The 13,923-nt window shown below is 43.9% G+C and overlaps 1 protein-coding gene across 3 annotated transcripts; it reads left to right on the forward strand.

Moving 5' to 3' along the window:
- Positions 1-6,363: 6,363 nt before the first annotated feature.
- Positions 6,364-12,880, forward strand: neil1 (nei-like DNA glycosylase 1). 3 transcript variants are annotated; one of them, XM_024142815.2, is made up of 10 exons: positions 6,364-6,617; positions 6,728-6,976; positions 7,207-7,326; positions 7,592-7,757; positions 10,459-10,552; positions 11,893-12,014; positions 12,087-12,114; positions 12,276-12,346; positions 12,427-12,561; positions 12,646-12,880. In XM_024142815.2, the coding sequence occupies exons 1-9, from the start codon at positions 6,397-6,399 to the stop codon at positions 12,520-12,522; spliced, it is 1,167 nt and encodes a 388-aa protein (XP_023998583.1). In that variant the 5' UTR covers positions 6,364-6,396; the 3' UTR covers positions 12,523-12,561; positions 12,646-12,880. The 3 variants fall into 3 exon arrangements, with proteins under 3 accessions (XP_023998583.1, XP_023998584.1, XP_023998585.1); XM_024142816.2 differs by lacking the exons at positions 12,087-12,114; positions 12,646-12,880 and having other exon boundaries at positions 12,427-12,506; XM_024142817.2 differs by lacking the exons at positions 12,087-12,114; positions 12,427-12,561; positions 12,646-12,880 and having other exon boundaries at positions 12,276-12,348.
- The last annotated feature ends 1,043 nt before the right edge of the window (positions 12,881-13,923 follow it).

Here is a 13,923-nt window from a genome sequence, read left to right on the forward strand (position 1 = left end):
GGGGGAAAGAGGAAATGGGAAGGTTGGAGCGAGTAGCAGAGGGGAGGGCAGTGCTGTTGTCCGAGGTAGGGGTAGCCAGGTGGAAAGCATGGCCAGCCGTAGAAAAAATGCTTATTGAAATTTTCTCAATTATAGTGGATGTGCGGTGGTGACAGTGTTTCCTATCTTCAGAGCGGTTGGAAGCTGGGAGGGGGTGTTCTTATTCTCCATGGACTTTACGGTATCCCAGAACTTTTTTGAATTTGTGTTGCAGGAAGCAAATTTCTGCTTGAAAAAGCTAGCCTTGGCTGTTCTAACTGCCTGTGTATATTGGTTCTGGCTTCCCTGAAAAGTTGCATATCACGGGGCTGTTCGATGCTAATGCAGAACGCATAGGATGTTTTTCTGTTGGTTAAGGGCAGTCAGTCAGAGAGGAACCAAGGGCATATTCTGTTCCTGGTTCTAATTTCTTGAATGGGGCATGCTTATTCAAGATGGTGAGGAAGGCATTTTTAAAAAATGACCAGGCATCTCTACTGACGGGATGAGATCAATATCCTTCCAGGATACCCCGGCCAGGTCGATTAGAAAGGCCTGCTCGCTGAAGTGTTTCAGGAGCGTTTGACAGTGATGAGTGGAGGTCGTTTGACCGCTGACCCATTACGGATGCAGGCAATGAGGCAGTGATCGCTGAGATCTTGGTTGAAAACAGCAGAGGTGTATTTGGAGGGCAAGTTTGTTAGGATGATATCTATGAGGGTAACCGTGTTTACGGAATTGGGGTGGTACCTGGTAGGTTCATTATAATTTGTGTGAGATTGAGGGCATCAAGCTTAGATTGTAGGGTGGCTGGGTGTGAGCATGTTCAAATTTAGGTCGCCTAGCAGCACGAGCTCTGAAGATAGATGGGGGGCAATCAGTTCACATATAGTGTCCAGAGCACAGCTGGGGGCAGAGGGTGGTCTATAGCAGCGGCAACGGTGAGAGACTTGTTTTTAGAGAGGTGGAATTTTAAAAGTAGAAGTTCAAATTGTTTGGGAACAGACCTGGATAGTTTACACAGAACTCTGCAGGCAGTCTTTGCAGTAGATTGCAACACCGCCCCTTTGGCCGTTCTATCTTGTCTGAAAATCTTGTAATTGGGGATGAAAATGTCTGAATTTTTGGTGGTCTTTCTAAGCCAGGATTCAGACACGGCTAAAAACATCCGGGTTGGCAGAGTGTGCAAGCAGTTAATAAAACAAACTTAGGAGGAGGCTTCTAATGTTACATGCATGAAGCCAAGGCATTCGGTTACAGAAGTCATCAAAGAGAGCGCCTGGGGAATAGGAGTGGAGCCAGGTACTGGCAGGCCTGGATTCCCCTCTACATCACAGAGGACAGCAGGAGGAGTAGGATAAGGGTACGGCTAAAAGCTATGAGATGAGTCCCTAGAGCTACTAGACAGGAGAGTAAAGGAGGTTTCTGGGCGATAAATAGTTTAAAGGAATTAATGTACAGACAAAGGTTTGGTAGTGATGTGAATTACAGTTGGAGGTGTAAACCCAGGTATTGAGTGATGATTGAGGAGATATTTGTCTCTAGAAACAACATTCATTGAAAACCAGGTGATTGTCAATCGCATATGTGGGTGTGTGGAACTGAGAGGTGGATATGGTATAGAGAGCAGGGCTAGGAATCCTCTACAGTGAAAATAGCCAATACACACTAACCAGAAAGCAATGGGAAAGGCATATTGTACATTAAGGAGATGCATGCTAATCGAGTGACAATAAGGTCAGTGAGTGAGAGGTTGGGTTGGTCGTATGGCGATCCGACAGCTGGCCGGGTTATGGCTATGGTAGCAGCATAGGATGAAGTCTGTTTGTAGATACCTCGTGTTGCCGTTTTCCGTCGGTACGGTTAGTGGGTTCCGTGTAGTGGGGTTCCGTGGTTGTAGAGGGGATCAATCCAAATTGGCAAAATAGATATAGTGACCCAAGGGAAAAAATAAAATAAATAAATAATAATAATATAGTTGTCCAATATACTGTTCAAATAGCAGCCGAATAAGACAGCTAACGATTAGCGGGCCTCAGATGAGCGTTCAGGTAAGGTAACGTCGGGACGGAGGTGCAGTTGGATAAATCCCTCGGGCAGATAACGTCGGCAGTCAGTCGCGGCAGTCAGTCGTGAAGGCCCGGTGGGTTCCGTATCTGCAGCAGCAACAAAAGAAAACGGGGTCCGGATGGTGATGGAACTCCTCAGCTGGCTAGCTCCAGAATGATTAGAGTTTGCTCCGGGGTCGACGTAAGCCAATAGTCACACGGTTTGCAGCTAGCTTAGCTGCGAAATCAAGGTACAAGTGTCCAGAGCCTGCGGCTGGAATCCGGGGAAACTGAGGGAGGGAAAAAGAGTTCCCGGAATGCTCCGGTCCGGAGTCGCGTTGCACAAAAAGTGCGGATGATTAACGAAGGCTAAGGAATAGCTGATGACCACTAAACGTGGCAGCTGAAACACCAACGCTAGCCAGCAAACCGGCTAATTTCTACAGATTAGCTTCTGGCTAGCTTCGGAAGTAGCTTTTTGGTAGGCTTGTCAGCTAGCTTGAATTGCCCCTGGCTATCTTCCACGATGGAAATTTGCAGATGAGGTAAATATATACCTTTGTAGTTGGTATGAAGCGGTGTTGCACGGAAAGCTTTTGCAGGAAAGTTTGTAGTTGAGTTCTTGGATAATAAAATAGATAAAAGATATGCGAAAGAAAGGTGTTAAATATTATATCATACAGGCACACGAACAATACGGAACAGAAAAAAGACGTCTGAAACTGCCCTAAGGCCACCTCTTGACCTTGGAAGACCTTGGCGAGTGGTTTCAGTCTCATAATGTATGTTTATTCCAGGTGGTTTCAGTCCCATAATGTTGTTTATTCCAGGTGGAGTGGTTTCAGTCCCATAATGTTGTTTATTCCAGGTTAGTTTCAGTCCCATAATGTTGTTATTCCAGGTGGAGTTGGTTTCAGTCCCATAATGTTGTTTATTCCAGGTGGAGTGGTTTCAGTCTCATAATGTTGTTATTCCAGGTGGGTGGTTTCAGTCTCATAATGTTGTTTATTCCAGGTGGAATGGTTTCAGTCCATAATGTTGTTTATTCCAGGTGGAATGGTTTCAGTCTCATATACTGTTGTTTATTCCAGGTGGAGTAGTTTCAGTCCCAGAATGTGTGTATTCCAGGTGGTGGTTTCAGTCCCATAATGTTGTTTTATTCCAGGTGGAATGGTTTCAGGTCCCATAATGTTGTTTATTCCAGGTGGAATGGTTTCAGTCTCCATAATGTTGTTTACTCCAGGTGGAGTGTTTCAGTCTCATATGTTGTTTATTCCATGTGAATGGTTTCAGTCTCATAATGTTGTTTACTCCAGGTGGAATGGTTTCAGTCCCATACTGTTGTTTTATTCCAGGTGGAATGGTTTCAGTCTCATAATGTTGTTTATTCCAGGTGGAATGGTTTCAGTCTCATATGTTGTTTATTCCAGGTGGAATGGTTTCAGTCCCATAATGTTTGTTTTACTCAGGTGGAATGGTTTCAGTCCCATATTGTTGTTTATTCCAGGTGGAATGGTTTCAGTCTCATAATGTTGTTATACTCCAGGTGGAATGGTTTCAGTCCCCATTAGGTTGTTTATTCACAGGTGGTTTCCAGTACCATAATGTTGTTTATTTTCAGTGGAAGTGGTTTCAGTCCCACAATGTGTTTATTCCAGGTGGAGTGGTTCAGCCATAATGTGTATTCCAGGTGATGGTTTCAGTCCAAATGTTTATTCCAGGTGGAATGGTTTCAGTCCCATGATGTTGTTTTTTTCAGGTGAGTGGTTTCAGTCTCATATTGTTGTTTATTCCAGGTGAATGGTTTCAGTCCCATAATGTTGTTTATTCCAGGTGGAATGTTTCAGTCCCATAATGTTGTTTATTCCAGGTGGAGTGGTTTCAGTCCCTAATGTTGTTTATCCAGGTGGAATGGTTTCAGTCCCACATATGTTTTTTCCAGGTGGAGTGGTTTCAGTCCCATAATGTTGTTTTTTTCCAGGTGGAATGGTTTCAGTCCCATAATGTTGTTTATTCCAGGTGGAAGTGTTTCGTCCCATAATGTTGTTTATTCCAGGGTGATGGTTTTCAGTCCCATATGTTGTTTATACAGGTGGAATGGTTTTCAGCTCCCACAATGTTTATTCCAGGGGATGGTTTCAGTCCATATGTTGGTTTTTTCCAGGTGGAGTGGTTTCAGTTCTCATATTGTTGTTTATTTCCAGGTGGAGTGGTTTCAGTCCCATAATTTGTTTATTCCAGTGGAAGTGGTTTCAGTCTCATAGTGTTGTTTATTCCAGGTGGAATGGTTTCAGTCACCCATAATGTTGTTTATTCCAGGTTGAGTGGTTTCAGTCCATAATGTTGTTTATTCCAGGTGGAGTGGTTTCAGTCCCATATGTTGTTTATTCCAGGTGGAATGGGTTCAGTCCCATAATGTTGTTTATTCCAGGTTGGAATGGTTTCAGGTCCCATAATGTTGTTTATTCGTGACAGGTGTCAGAGGCAGTGGTTTCAGTCCCATAATGTTGTTTTATTCCAGGTGACAATGGTTTCATCCACAATGTTTATTCCAGTGGTAATGGTTTCAGTCCCACAATGTTTGATTCCAGTGGAATGGTTTCAGTCCCACAATGTTTATTCCAGGTGAGTGGTTTCAGTCCCATTACTGTTGTTTATTCCAGGGGAATGTGTGTTCAGTTCTCATTAATGTTGTTATTACAGGTGGAGAGTTTCAGGTCCCATAATGTTGTATATTCCAGGTGAATGGTTTCAGTCTCATAATGTTGTTTATTCCTCCTAGGTGGAATGCTTTCAGTCCCATAATGTTGTTTATTCCAGGTGGAATGGTTTCAGTCCATAATGTGTTTATTCCAGGTGGAATGGTTTCAGTTCCATAATGTGTATAGGCAGAATATGGCAGAATACTTGAGATATACAATGATGGGGGCGTTTAACACTTTTGTTGGGATTACTTTATGGGATCACACATAACAGCATTTTCTAAATTCAAACGGCCCCCTGCAACGGACAAAGACTATTATGAGACCCTGTTTCCTCGAAGGACGAAGACGGTGTTACACCCAACAGTACCTTAACCGGTAACTACTCTGTTAATGGATACCACCCTCTTTGGGTTAATCCACATTATTCTGGTGTTACAACTAATTTAGCTAAGTCTGTGGAGGGGGGGGGGTGGGGGTCTGAAAAAAAGAACTATGATGAGGTGAATGGATCATCACACTAATAAAAATCAAAAATGCTTAAATGGACGCTGTGATGTGTAGAATATCACGTCTCTAAGGTTAGAATGTTGCAAATGAGTGGATCATGATCTTTGAGCTAGTTTCTGCATTACGTGTGCATTGATTTATTAATCATGATGATGTATTTCTTATGTCTACATCTGTTTATGTATGTGCTTGAAAAAATAATTACATTTTGAAAATGAACTCATGTTTTGTTATATTAAACATTTGTCTTCTAAAAACATTTACATTGACCCTATTGATAACGTTGTGATGTGGAACTACAAGTTCACTCTGTTGGACTACAAGTTCCATCTGCCCTTAGTCTAGTTAAGTAATTCTGCTTGCTGGTCGACCGAGCATGTTACTCTGTTTGGTGTGTTGACGTGGAATTCTCCTCGCAGTTCCCAGGGAGCGCCGCACAGTGTAAAACATATTCGTTATAAACATTGGTCATTGATATAAACGGGGAAACATAATTTATATTTGGTTTATAGCATAGACCAACAGCCAACGTGTGGTAAGTTAGTGGTGTGTTTGAATATTCGTACCCTTGCCTATCTAATTTAGTGAACTCACAACGACGTTACATAACTTCTTTGTTTGGTAACAGCTAGTTCATGTCCGTTCATGCAAGTTAGCAGTAACTTTTGTATATAGCTTTGCATGCAAGTTATCCGTAAATTAGTTCTTGCTGTTACAATATGCAAGACATGTCAACACTGTTAATTGAAAAATGTGAAAGTTAGCTACCTAGTTAATTAGCTAACTAACGTTACATCACAGATACATCGACTTTGGTTACATAGTTGACCGCCCATAAGTGCGTGTAGAACTGATCAATGTCCCATTCTTGGCCCCCTTGTCCTTCTCTATCCTGCTCCCCCCTTGTCGTTTCTCTATATCTAGCCCTTTCTCTGTCTCCTTGGCCCTTGTCCGTCTTCCTGTCCCCATTCCTCTCGATCTGTCCCGTTCTGTCTCTGCCATGGTCTCTCTCTGTCCCGCTGTCTCCTGTTCTCTCCTACCCCTGTCCCTCTCTATTCCACGGTCCTCTCATTCGCTTCTCTCTCTGTCTATCCCTTGTTCAGAAGCACACCACCACCATGCCTGAGGGTCCAGAGTTACACTTGGCCAGTCTGTTTGTCAACAGGATGTGTGGGGGGGTGGTCTTCACCGGCCCAGTACAAAAATCAGAGGTCAGTAAGAACCCTGAGGTCTCCTTCTCCTGCCCGGCATACACCATCATCGCCACCTCCAGAGGCAAGGAGGTTCGCCTCACTCTAACCCCCCAGGAGAGTGACTCTGCCCTGGGGAGATGCAGGCGGTAAGTAAACCTAGAAGTTCGAGGCGGAATAGTCGCCTCAAGGTTACTGTTTTTTGTGGTGGTGGAAGTTACTTTGAAAGATGGATAACTAAGTACCATTCTGTTGTCAGGGTGAAGGCAGGTCAGGCCAACCAGGTCCAGACCATGGACATCGTCTTCCGTTTCGGAATGTCTGGATTCTTCCGTTTCACCACGGAGGCGGAGCTTCCTAAACATTCCCACCTGCGGTTCTACACCAARGAGAAGCCCTGTAAGGTTCTGAGCTTTGTGGACACACGCCGCTTTGGCAGCTGGCAACCCAACGGGACCTGGCAATCCAACCGAGGGCCCTGTATCATGTTTGAGTACCTGAGCTACAGGTAGCCATTGTTCAAACTCCAGAAACMAATAGAAGATGAAATGGACCAGCATTACACAGTGGGATTAGCTACTATTAGAACAACAGGGGTATAGTGCCAAACATCGACATTAAACCGTCTATTCTAAATCACCTGTTCTTGTTTGTTGTCTACAAATCCTCCCACCATTTTGTAGAYGATGTGCCTATATGACCGCTGTTCTACATTGCTGTACGTCGTTTCTGTTCCAGGGAGAACGTCCTGTCCCACCTGGCCGACAGAGCGTTCGACCGGCCCATCTGTGAGGCTCTGTTGAACCAGAAGTACTTTAACGGCATCGGCAACTACCTGAGAGCAGAGATCCTCTTTAGGTGACCCACATCAATCACACTGCCCCAACTGTTAACCGGGATTTAGACTATGATYTTGTTTTAGTAGTAGAACCATGTGATGGTCAGCTATTGTGAGTCAAAACGAAACTACCAACACCATTGTTGTACAGGCACATTTTCCAGCTATGACATTTCTTTCCTTCTCTGAGTAAAAATTCCCTAGAATTCTTCGTCCTTGTGAGAAACAGACCTTCTTCTGATATAACGAGCGTTAATTGAGTTACTCTTTCTTCCGTTCTTTCAGATTAAACATCCCTCCCTTTGTGAAGGCTCGGACGGTTCTGGAAGGACTTCAAACACATCTGTCTGACGAGGACCGGAAGTCAGTTGTCAAAGAGGAGGTCACAGACACCGAGGTCAAAGAGGAGATCACAGACACCGAGATCAAAGAGGAGATCACAGACAGAGAAGTGAGAGGGCAGGCCAGGCTCACTGACCATTGCATGCTTCACTCCCTGGCTCTTTCCCATTGTGTCCTCTATACTTCCCTCGCTTCTCATTGAAGGAGAAATCCAAGGCAAAGAACCCTTTACTACACAGTAGAGCTGACAGCATGCTACTACACAATAGAGCTGACGGCATGCTACTACACAGTAGAGCTGACGGCATGCTACTACACAGTAGAGCTGACGGCATGCTACTACACAGTAGAGCTGCGGCATGCTATACACAGTAGAGCTGACGGCATGCTACTACACAGTAGAGCTGACGGCATGCTACTACACAGTAGAGCTGACGGCATCTACTACACAGTAGAGCTGACGGCATTGCTACTACACAGTAGAGCTGACGGCATGCTACTACACAGTATAAGCTGACCGCATGCTACTACACAGTAGAGCTGACGGCATGCTACTACACAGTAGAGCTGAGGCATGCTACTACACAGTAGAGTGACGGCATGCTACTACACAGTAGAGCTGACGGCATGCTACTACACAGTAGAGCGACGGCATGCACTCACAGTAGAGACTGACGTGGCATGCTACTACACAGTAGAGCTGACGGCATGCTACTACACAGTAGAGCTGACGGCATGCTACTACACAGTGAGCTGACGGCATGCTACTACACATAGAGCTGACGGCATGCTACTACACAGTAGAGCTGACGGCATGCTACTACACAGTAGAGCTGACGGCATGCTACTACACAGTAGAGCTGACGGCAATGCTACTACACAGTAGAGCTGACGGCATTGCTACTACACAGTAGAGCTGACGGCATGCTACTACACAGTAGAGCTGACCGCATGCTACTACACAGTAGAGCTACGGCATGCTACTACACAGTAGAGCTGACGGCATGCTACTCACATAAGCTGACGCTGCTACTACACAGTAGAGCTGACGGCATGCTACTACACATAGAGCTGACGGCATGCTACTACACAGTAGAGCTGACGCATGTACTACACAGTAGAGCTGACGCATGCTACTACACAGTAGAGCTAGCGCATGCTACTACACAGTAGAGCTGACGCATGCTATACACAGTACTGAGCATGCTACTACACAGTAGAGCTGATACCATGCTACTACACACAGGGTTGGGGATAACGGATTACAAAAACCGTAACTAATCCATTACATTACCCGCAAAAAAAATTCTAGTCAGATTAGAGATACTTTTAGAAAAACTAGATTACTGTTACATTCAGAAAGGATGTTTGCGGGGGAAAAAAATCTTGACACTTCTGTTTTCTCAATGACATTCAAATCAGCTTTGAACAAAAAGCGCAAGTTTTAATTTGTTCCACCTGAGTGAGTCTGACCACCGATCAGAGACCACGTGATGACACACCAAATGTGTTTGATGGATCGTGGGAAAATACAGGAATAGGCTTTTTAGGCTACAGTCCGAGCTATATCTTCCAATGGTGTGACTGCTGTCGGCATCCAAGATTATCCAATTGAATAAATGCTTGGAGGAAAGGACAACAGCAGTGGTGTAGCCTACGGCGATACGGATATCACTATTATTGAATCTACATAGACGCAGTGATGTGAATCACACTGCTGCTCTCTCATTTAGCTATTTGCAGCCCATCGGATTGTGGATGGCTGTTCACAAATCAAATGTATTTTTGAACCAATAATGGTTGAATTCAAGAAGTTTAAGCTGCCTATCATCATTGTTATTATTATTACATGTAGTAGAAGGTGATGGGTCGAAGAAGCCTACTAACCAACCCATAAAGTAACATTGAACATCCATATATCCAGCTATGTCAATTTAACATGGATTTATCCTGCAATAAGATGTGGTTCAACTGGTAACATACATTTATGCCTTCTTCTAATCCTCTTAAGGGGAAAGTAATCTAAAAGTAACTGAATGTAATCAGATTACGTTACTGAGTTTGGGTAATCCAAAAGTTAAGTTACTGATTACAATTTTGGGCAGGTAACTAGTAACTACGGATTACATTTAGAAAGTAAGTACCCAACCCTGACTACACAGTATAGCTGATGCGCGATGCTACGCGGTATAGCTGATGGCGCGATGCTACGCGGTATAGCTCGATGGCGCGATGCTACGCGGTATAGCTCGATGGCGCGATGCTACGCGGTACTAGCTCGATGGCGCGATGCTACGCGGTATAGAGGCGCGATGCTACGCGTATAGCTGATGGCGCGATGCTACGCGGTATAGCCGATGGCGCGATGCTACGCGTTACGCGATTAGAGCGCGATGCTACGCGGTTCTATAGCGATGGCGCGATGCTACGCGTATAGCCTAGCTGATCGCGATGCTACGCGGTAGAGCGCGATGCTACGCGAGTGTGTTAGACGCGAGGTGCTACTGCGGTATAGCTGGATCGCGATGCTACGCGGTATCTATGCGCACTGCGGATGCTACGCGGTTGTAAGTCCGATGCCGGTTTATGCTCCGGTAGAGCGCGGATGCTACGCTTTTTGTTATCGATGTTACGCGATAGTGATGCGCTTTATCTACCGTGTTATAGCGCTGACTGGCGCGGATGTCACGCTGTATGTTTGATGGCCATGCTACGCGGTAGAGCGCGATGCTACGCGGTAGAGCGCGATGCTACGCGGTAGTCTTTCTGTTATTCATATTCAACTAACTACTGTTTCCTGTGTTGATCAGATCTCAGACAGAGCTGCTGTGAAGGAGGATGAGAGTGAGACCCCTGACCTGCTCCGTCTCTGTCACACAGTACCTCTGGAGGTCATCAAGTTAGGTACAATAATACACTCACAGTTTTCCATTAACTATCAAGTTGTGTACAGTATCGCTCCGCTGTACAATATAATTTTGCTGTTGTGAAGTTGGGTGTTAACTGAACTGTTGGGTGTTAACTGAACTGGAATGATCGCTCATAGAAATGACCCTAACTGGCTTGTTAAACCCAACCTATTACAAGTCTCAATTTCCTGACAGACACACTAGTCATTTTACGTGACCACCAACCCAGTAACGTTATGAATCAACAGCTCTTGGACAAAGGAAAGAGATTGGTAATGTAGAAGTCATAGTGGCCTCAAGTTTACTGTCATTTTAATTTCCTGTTCTCACATCTATTGTTTTAACTCCAGGCTTCCTTCCCATGTTATAACACCCTATTCTCTACAGCAGGGATCTGCAACTAGATTCATGTATAACACCCTATTCTCTACAGCAGGATCTGCAACTAGATTCATGTATAACACCCTATTCTCTACAGCAGGGATCTGCAACTAGATTCATGTATAACACCCTATTCTCTACAGCAGGGATCTGCAACTAGATTCATGTATAACACCCTATTTTCTACAGCAGGGATCTGCAACTAGATTCAGCTGCGGGATCTTTTTTGGGGGGCAGATTTATAGCTTATGTCATGTTATTCACAGACAGTTTGCGGTTTTCAAAGCTAATTTACTGTAATTCAGTGTTTTTTTGCCATGGCTTATGACGTGTTAATATACTATCTGGGGGGGGGGTGTATGAGCTTTAGGGGGCCCCCAACCCCCCCCAACATTTTTGGGGAAGAATGTCCTTTTATGAAGTCACCAGTGCTGACCGCCACGGCTAATAACATTTCCAGAGGAAACACTGGTTTCCCTCTGTATAATGCCCTTTATTAGGTGGTAAAGCTTATGCTTCCTCGCTGTTTTTGTTTAATGTTGGTTCGATATATGAACTATATTGTTGGAATACAATACTAGTAAAGAACAAGAAGGCCCTCGCACTATTAAAGCCCCACAATTCCCTGCTTTATTGACAACGTTCAATCCCAAACGGATCTTCGTCGGGTCAAACACACTGAGGGTTCACATCCCAAAATATACACATTTCACCTCACATGACCATGATGCATGGTGGGTGGCGAAAACAATGTGTATCTCTAATCATTTGATATCAATGAGATGGGCAGATGTAGTAGTTACAGACAATATATAAAACTCAGCAAAAAAAAGAAACGTCCCTTTTTTAAGGCTATATTTTATTAACGGTTACGACCCAGAATAAGGCTATATTTTATTAACGGTTACGACCCAGAGAATAAGGCTATATTTAATTCATGTTTTGTGTTATTAGGTGGTAAAGGTTACGACCCAGAGAAAATGGACTACACTGACTTTAAAGCGTGGCTCCAGTGTTACTATGTGAAGGGGATGAAGTCTGTAAGAGATCACAACGGCAGAACTATGTGGTTCAAGGTGAGCACACACACACACACACACKRYCCTTTTAGYCAGCTCATGTAATGTGATTGTTTTGTCTGGTTTCAGGGAGACCCAGGTTCCATGGCTCCTAAAGGTGAGGCACTAGCAGAGCAGAACCCTTCCACAATCCCAACAGTCTCTTACTCTTGTTAGTGGTGAACAAGGCCATGCCATTCCTAAGAAACTGACTGACGGTATAGAATGCATCAGTAGTACCAGTCAAAGTCATTGGGTTGATCTCTTCTCATCGTCTAGATGCCAAATCTCCCAAAACAAAGATGACAGTGAAGAAAGAGGACGACCATGATTATAAAGGGGGYAAAGAGGTGAGTTGGGATTGTCTCCCCAGCTACTTTAACTGTAGAGTTATAAACATGAGCACGCCTCCCATCTCATCCCTCGTCAGGTAAAGAAGGCCCGCTCTGAGATGAAGCCAAAATACATAAAGGAAACGGTGCAGAAAAAGGAAGTCCCTCAGAGACGAGCAGGAAGGAGGAAGTAAACTCCTCAGCAGAAAATAACCAGTACAGAGACCAATGAGGTGAGACGCTTTTTTGATAGTTTGTCCTTCAACTTTGCCTGCGTCATGTGATTTGTAATGATTATGAATCCTCCCGTGTTCCAGCCCCACAGACGTTGCGTGGGAGAGGGACCAGAAACCGTGTCAGACAGAAGAAGAATATTGTCCGTTTTTATGCAGGAAACAAATGTGTATATATTTTTTGCTTTCAATCCAGTAGCTGCTCGGTAAAACAAGCAAGTAGCTGCAGACACAGAGCTAGTACTGAATGGGGCCATTTTGTTTTTTAACTGTCCATGATATATGTTCTATGCAAGAGAAATCCCCCTTTTTATGTACCCATTCTTACATTATCATGGTTCAGTAGCTGCAGACACAGAGCTAGTACTGAATGGGGCCATTTTGTTTTTTAACTGTCCATGATATATGTTCTATGCAAGAGAAATCCCCCTTTTTATGTACCATGTAATAAATGTTTGATATCATTTTGGACTGCTTGCTTTGAGTGCTGTGTGACGCAAAGGAATATTGAGAGCTGTTTTTAAAGTAATATAAATCCTTCATTTATTTACTTATTTCCCGCTTTATATTACATGCAGCTTAACGCCTTCATAAACGTGTTACAAATCAACTGTAACTGTCATGCTTTATAAAGGGTTCTTAAATCTGTGCTTCATTAAGGATTTATAGCCTTTCATGCATTTGGTACAGCATATTGGTTTTAATTTCCGGGACCACCCATGCGTAAACATTTACTCATGCATGACTAAGTTGCTTTGGATAAAAGCTTCTGCTAAAACATTTCTAGAAAGGCCCAACCTCTTTCCCTCTTTGGTGTGTAGTCAATATTGGACCTGACCTCAACTTCCCCCAAAATGCTGTGCTTCAGGTTGACACTAAAGTGCAGTTATGCACAGCAGAACATGTTGGTAGGGCCTTTAAAAAAATCTGATTACATTTTTCTGCCTACTTTTTATTTTTTCCACAAATTCCGTTTTCTTTGGATATGTATTCCATATACAGACATTTAGGAAATAAAATATTAAAACCCTCAAGGATCGAACCCTTTTTATCCCCATTTAGTGTTTCTGTAGGTTGGGGGTTTTCATCAAGGTGTTTCTGTAGGTTTGGGGTTTTCATCAAGGTGTTTCTGTAGGTTGGGGGTTTTCATCAAGGTGTTTCTGTAGGTTGGGGGTTTTCATCAAGGTGTTTCTGTAGGTTTGGGGTTTTCATCAATCAAGTGTTTTCTGTAGGTTGGGGGCTTTATCAAGGTGTTTCTGTAGGTTGGGGTTTCATCAAGGTGTTTCTGTAGGTGGGGGTTTTCATCAATGTGTTTTTGGGTGTAACGTAGTCTACAGGCTAGTGAACACACCATCAATATCA

Source organism: Salvelinus sp. IW2-2015, unplaced genomic scaffold (genome assembly GCF_002910315.2).
Source record: "Salvelinus sp. IW2-2015 unplaced genomic scaffold, ASM291031v2 Un_scaffold3457, whole genome shotgun sequence".
NCBI classification, from domain to species: Eukaryota; Metazoa; Chordata; class Actinopteri; order Salmoniformes; family Salmonidae; genus Salvelinus; species Salvelinus sp. IW2-2015.